The sequence below is a fragment of the Ipomoea triloba genome, chromosome 14 (assembly GCF_003576645.1).
Source record: "Ipomoea triloba cultivar NCNSP0323 chromosome 14, ASM357664v1".
Classification (NCBI taxonomy): Eukaryota; Viridiplantae; Streptophyta; class Magnoliopsida; order Solanales; family Convolvulaceae; genus Ipomoea; species Ipomoea triloba.
In genome coordinates this window covers 23,124,394-23,130,393 of record NC_044929.1, presented here as the reverse complement: position 1 = coordinate 23,130,393, position 6,000 = coordinate 23,124,394, and the positions used below count along the sequence as shown (strand labels likewise).

General features: G+C 34.3%; 1 protein-coding gene across 1 annotated transcript; it reads left to right on the top strand.

Annotated features, from left to right (window-relative positions):
• The first annotated feature begins 2,096 nt into the window (after window positions 1-2,096).
• LOC116004133 lies at window positions 2,097-3,415 on the top strand. The gene is made up of 2 exons (XM_031244064.1): window positions 2,097-2,389; window positions 2,479-3,415. The coding sequence occupies exons 1-2, from the start codon at window positions 2,097-2,099 to the stop codon at window positions 3,413-3,415; spliced, it is 1,230 nt and encodes a 409-aa protein (XP_031099924.1).
• Window positions 3,416-6,000: the final 2,585 nt, after the last annotated feature.

The following is a 6,000-nucleotide window of genomic DNA, read 5'->3' as shown; positions in this document are numbered from 1 at the left end:
TTTTTTTTATTTTGTATTTTAGAAAATGAGTTGGCATTACAAGCAACTGTTGGTTCTTCACCATTTAATCCAGTTCATCCGAGATTTAACGGTGAGCATTTTTTTAATAACCTACGCGCCTATTTTTTTCTATATAAAATGCAGTCATAAATTTTTTTGCTTCAATATAAATAACTGCAGTAGCTGGTAATGAAGCATTGTTTGGTGGATTTACGGTTTGCTCTCCATCAACACCTATTAATACACCCAACAAAGGTACTACTATTCAAAAATATAATATAATATAATGTAACATAATAGGTTAAATTATATGCAAATTTTGATTGATTTGTTCGGTTAAATTGTTGCAGTTAATGCTCATCAAAGTCCATCATTAAGTGCAATCACAAATGGTATATGTTATATTCAAATGATCTTATTTTCCATTTCGACTAAAATAATATTTTAATCTTATTTTATATATTCAATAATAGTTTTATTTTGATGTATTAATATTATTTTGTCTTTATTTGATGCAATTATTTATTTTGCAAAAAAATTGCAGTTGCTAGCAACCCAAGTTTATATGAATTGAATAGTACAATTGGTTCCTTCACACCCTCGACTGTCGTCACAGATGGTAAGAATTTTCTCTATTAGTTCAGTACATATTTCTTCATTTGTTGTATATAGTAAATGTGTTGTTATATATGCTTGAATAAAAATAAATTCTATACGATCAATGTGATATATATGTTTATAAAAAAAAAATTGCAGTTGATATGAATAACATGTTCTCACCGTCTAATGAGCATTCATTAAATACGCCAAATATGCCAACTTCAATGTCTTCATCACGCCAACCATTAGCTGATGTTACGAACGGTAATTTATACTTCAGTATGGTTTTTGCCTTTTGTTATTCCCAGTGCCTGTTTACAACTTTTTGAAAATTTTTAGTTGGTTGCATGCTCTATATAGTGGTACTGGAATTCATTAGATAAGAAGTTTATTTGAAAATTTTGAAAAATAGGCTCATTGATTGGATGACATATTGATTGGAATAATAATTTACATTTTTTTTAGTATGCAATTTGCCTTTTTGTTAGAATTTAGCATGCAATTTGTGAACTTATTGGTAGACATATTAATTGGAATAATAATTTGTCTTTTTTTTCTCTTTGGGAAAAGGGTCAAATAAGCCCCTTAACATTATATCAAAAGTCAATTAGGTCCCTCAACTTTCGAAAGGTGCAATTAAATACATGAACTCATAATTTCAGTTACCTAATTGACTTTTGGTATAATATTAAGGGGCTTATTTGACCCTTTTCCATTTTTCTTTTATGCAATTTGCCTTAAGTTAGCAATTTAGCATGCAATTTGTCTTATTTTATATGCAATTTACATTTTTTAAGAATTCCTACCTAATATTATTTACCTGTGTTATTATTTAAATTAACAAAATAAAAATTACTTTCCTTATGCATGTATCCGTGTTATTATTTAAATTAAAAAAATAAAAATTACTTTCCTTATGCATGTATCCACCGTTTTTTACTTGTGTTATTATTATTTTTACGTTAGCAATTTAGCATGCAATTTGTAAACTTATTGGAAAACATATTGATTGGAATACTGGTTTGCCTTTTTTTTTTTATGCAATTTGCCTAAATAAAAATTACTTAAAATAAGAATTCCTAATATTATTTAACAATTCATTGTATTTTATTAAAGTGGAAACAGAAACGCATCGTCGACGTAATCGTGTTCCGCGATCAATTGTAAGAAATTCCAGTAGGTCATCGTCAAGAACAAATGAGACGAATTTAAACAATGATTCACGACTGGTTGAGACTCAAAATAATGGATATGGTCAGTTTTCCTTTTTTAAAATATAAAAGTTTGTTCTGTTCATTTTTTCAAAATTTAAATAATGTGTATTCATTGTATTCTTTACGTTACCAGATTGTTATTTTGACCTTGGAGATCCTATTCATTCGTGTAATTATTGTGGGGCTTTATTTTGGTGGCAAGAGCGCTCTAATCAAAATGTAACATGCGCATTGCCAAAATACACAAAGTGTTGCTATGAGGGCAAAATCCAATTACCTCGCATGAAGGATCCTCCTCATGTGCTGCAGAGGCTATACTTTGGTGATACTGAACAGAGCAAACACTTCCTTAGTAATATTCGAAGGTATAACAGCATGTTCTGCTTCACGTCTTTGGGCGGTAGAATTGATAGGTCACTCAACACTGGTAATGCTCCTCCAGTGTTTAGGATTAGTGGTCAAAATTATCACTGCATTGGAAGCTTGGTTCCAATAGATGGTTCGATGCCAAAATTTGTGCAACTATATATTTACGACACAGATAACGAGATTAAGAACCGCATCAATTCTGTCAGGTAAAATAAAAATTACTTTCTTTCTTTTTTTTGGCATTCCACTTAGATATTTAACTATTATTTATCTATTCCCTTTTTTTCGTATACAGAGGGGAAAGTAATTTAGGGGATATCAATGAAGAGATTGTTGTCAAATTGAAGAACATGCTAGACCAAAATAATGTCTTGGTCAACTATTTCAAAATGGCAAGAACTGAGATCCAATCTAATCCAGTTATTGAGGTTAAGATGAATTTAATAGGCAAGCGGAACAAAGATGGAAGGACCTACAATTTACCTACCGCTCATGAGGTAGCTGCACTTATTGTCGGGGATATTGACCCATCAATGGGAGATCTAGACATATTGATTGAGACCAGAACTGGACAGTTGAAGAGAATAAATCAATTGAACCCCGCATATCTGCCACTACAGTACCCTTTATTGTTCCCCTACGGTGAAGATGGCTATCGCGAAGACATTATATTCTCTGATGCATGGCGTCAATGTCATCCTCGTGGAAGGATAAGAATTAGCCCTAAAGAGTATTTCTCATTTTATATACATGAGAAGGTAAATGAGAAGCATACATTGTTGTATTCTAGGAGGTTATTCCAACAATTCTTGGTTGATGCGTATACAATGATTGAATCTGCACGCTTGATCTACATTAGAACTCATCAGAAGGCGTTGCGTTGTGAAGCTTATCAAGGGTTGAGCGATGCATTGACAAGAGGAGAATTAGACCCTGCAGCTCGAGGTAAAAGAATTATACTCCCATCATCATTCACAGGTGGAGCTAGGTATATGATTCAAAACTATCAAGATGCTATGGCAATATGCAAGCACATCGGTTATCCACACATATTCATTACATTCACTAGCAACCCAAAGTGGCCTGAGATTGAACGGTATGTTACACACCGTGGCCTTAAAGCAGATGATAGACCTGACATCATTTGTCGTGTGTTTAAGATGAAACTTGATGCGATGATTGAAGACATCAAAACAGACAAGTTGTTTGGCGATATATGTGGAGGTATTTGAGATCATACATAATTGAATTTGCCATCATCAATTCTAATTTTCCTTTATAAACTTTAATTGGTCATTTTTGTATTATCTTTGCAGTTATCTACACGATTGAATTTCAAAAAAAGAGGTCTCCCTCACGCGCATATCTTGCTATTTGCCAAAAGAATGAATAGGCCAAATTCTGCGAACGAAATTGACGCATTGATCNTTTGGGAATTTCTTGCCGAGGATGCACAGGTTCAGCGTCGACGTGTCATGCAGAATTCAGGTATATTGAGCTACAATCTATAAATTCAACTTTGTTATTTGATTTTCATTATTTATAAATAAACTAATTTGTTGTTTTTTGGTTTCTTTTTTTTTTTTTTGGGTTTTTTAGAGTTGATGTTATCGGATTTAGATAAAAAACAGTTCGCTTTGGTGGAATTGGAGAAGTTACTATCTTTGTGGGGGAAAAGCCTAAAGGACTTTCCAGAAATGCCAATTCCAGACGAAAGTAGCATGTGTTTGAGTGAAAACATGTTGATAGCTGAAGAGTTGGCATATGACAAGGAATCGTTGAAGACAGAGCATGAAACATTGGTAACACAATTGACTGATGAGCAAAAGAATGTTTATGAATCTGTCATGAATGATATTGATTCCAATGGAGGTGGATTGTTCTTTGTGTATGGTTACGGAGGAACATGCAAGACGTTTCTGTGGAGAACGTTATCGTCAAAGATAAGGAGTCGCGGTGATATTGTTCTGAATGTTGCTTCCAGTGGAATAGCATCTTTGCTCTTACCGGGAGGTAGGACGGCGCATTCTAGATTCGTAATACCGCTCTCTTTGAACGAAGATTCCACGTGCAACATATCGCAAGGTAGTGACATTGCCAAGCTTATAATAAGGAGCAAATTGATAATATGGGATGAAGCACCGATGATGCACAAATATTGTTTTGAGGCTTTGGACAAAACCATGAGGGATCTATTGAGGTTCACTATACCGGGTAGTGCTAAAAAAACTTTTGGTGGAAAGACAGTAGTTTTGGGTGGTGATTTTAGACAGATCCTACCTGTTATTCCGAAAGCAACGAGACCAGTAATTGTCGGAGCAACTATTAATTCTTCGTATCTTTGGACAAATTGCAAGGTATTAAGGCTCACCAAGAACTTGAGATTATGGACCTTAGCTTCAGAGGAAGATAGACATATGGTTGATTGGTTTTCAAAATGGATTGCAGACATCGGAGATGGGATTGCTGGGGTTGTAAACGGCGGTTTATCTGAGATCGATATTCCACCACAATTTTTGTTGAAGTGTGGACACGATCCCATAGCAACTATAGTGGAGAGCACATTCCCAAGCTCGAGATATGGCACGCTTGATGAGTCACAGCTAGAAGGCCAAGCGATCCTCTCACCGACTTTAGATGTCGTTGATCAAATTAATCAGTACATGTGCGAGATGAATACTGTAGAAGGACGGACATATTTGAGTTGTGACTCTTTGTGTAAGGCAGAATCAGGCGGTGAAAATCTATCAGAAGTACACACTCCTGAATTCTTAAATAGTTTGAGATTGTCGGGTCTTCCTAATCATTCATTGACATTAAAGGTCGGTGCACCTGTTATGTTATTGCGGAACATAGACTACTCTCTTGGTCTTTGTAATGGGACGCGGCTCATCGTCACAAGATTGACAGATCACATTGTGGAAGCAAGAGTAGTTAATGGAACACATAAAGGAACCAAAGTTCTAATCCCCCGAATGTCTCTCACTCCTTCTGATACGAGATTACCCTTCAAGTTCCAGCGTAAACAATTCCCCTTGATGCTTGCATATGCCATGACTATCAACAAAAGTCAAGGCCAAACACTAACACATGTTGGGTTATTGCTTAAAAAACCAGTCTTTAATCACGGACAATTGTACGTGGCTTTTTCCCGAGTCACTCATCCTGATGGCCTGAAGGTGATAGCTCTAGACGAGGATGGACAAGATTGTGTTGCTACTACCAATGTCGTCTATAAAGAGGTTTTCAATAATGTGTAAATGTAATAGATGATATTATGTTTTCTTTGTTTTTCTTTTTATTCAAAATAACAAAATTGCTATATTCTAGAAAACATAATCGATCCAATCCATTTCATCAATTGCACTATATAATATTCGTTGTTATAATTTACATAATTGTATATCGATCCAAATATTCTTAACATATTATAACAAATTCATTTCGTGCAACGCACGGGTGAAAATACTAGTTGCAGCTAAAGCTTAGATTGTTGGGTGATGAATGAATAACTATATTATCTGATGAGGAATAATGAATCCTTGATCACCTCCATTGGCATTTTATACTAGCTATACAACCCAAAAAAAAAAAAAAAAGACCATTCTTTTACGCAACCACAAAGCATATTAATCAAAGCTTCCTTTTTTCTTTTAAAATCTAGACTAGATACACAACTCTTGAATTTGATTAGTGACACAAAAGCTTAGTAGTAGGGAAAATAAAAGTGAAAGCATTTAACATTATTTACTGGCCGGTTAATTATTAGTAAGTCTCAATTGATGGTAATTAATAACATTATTATTTGGTTCAGTTT

What these genes read in the sequence shown, in the direction of transcription:
- LOC116004133 (XM_031244064.1), top strand. Translation starts at nt 2,097, where the DNA reads ATGAAGGATCCTCCTCATGTGCTGCAGAGGCTATACTTTGGTGATACT. An exon ending in AACCGCATCAATTCTGTCAG is followed by an intron (nt 2,390 to 2,478) that starts GTAAAATAAAAA and finishes TTTCGTATACAG; the next exon opens with AGGGGAAAGTAATTTAGGGG.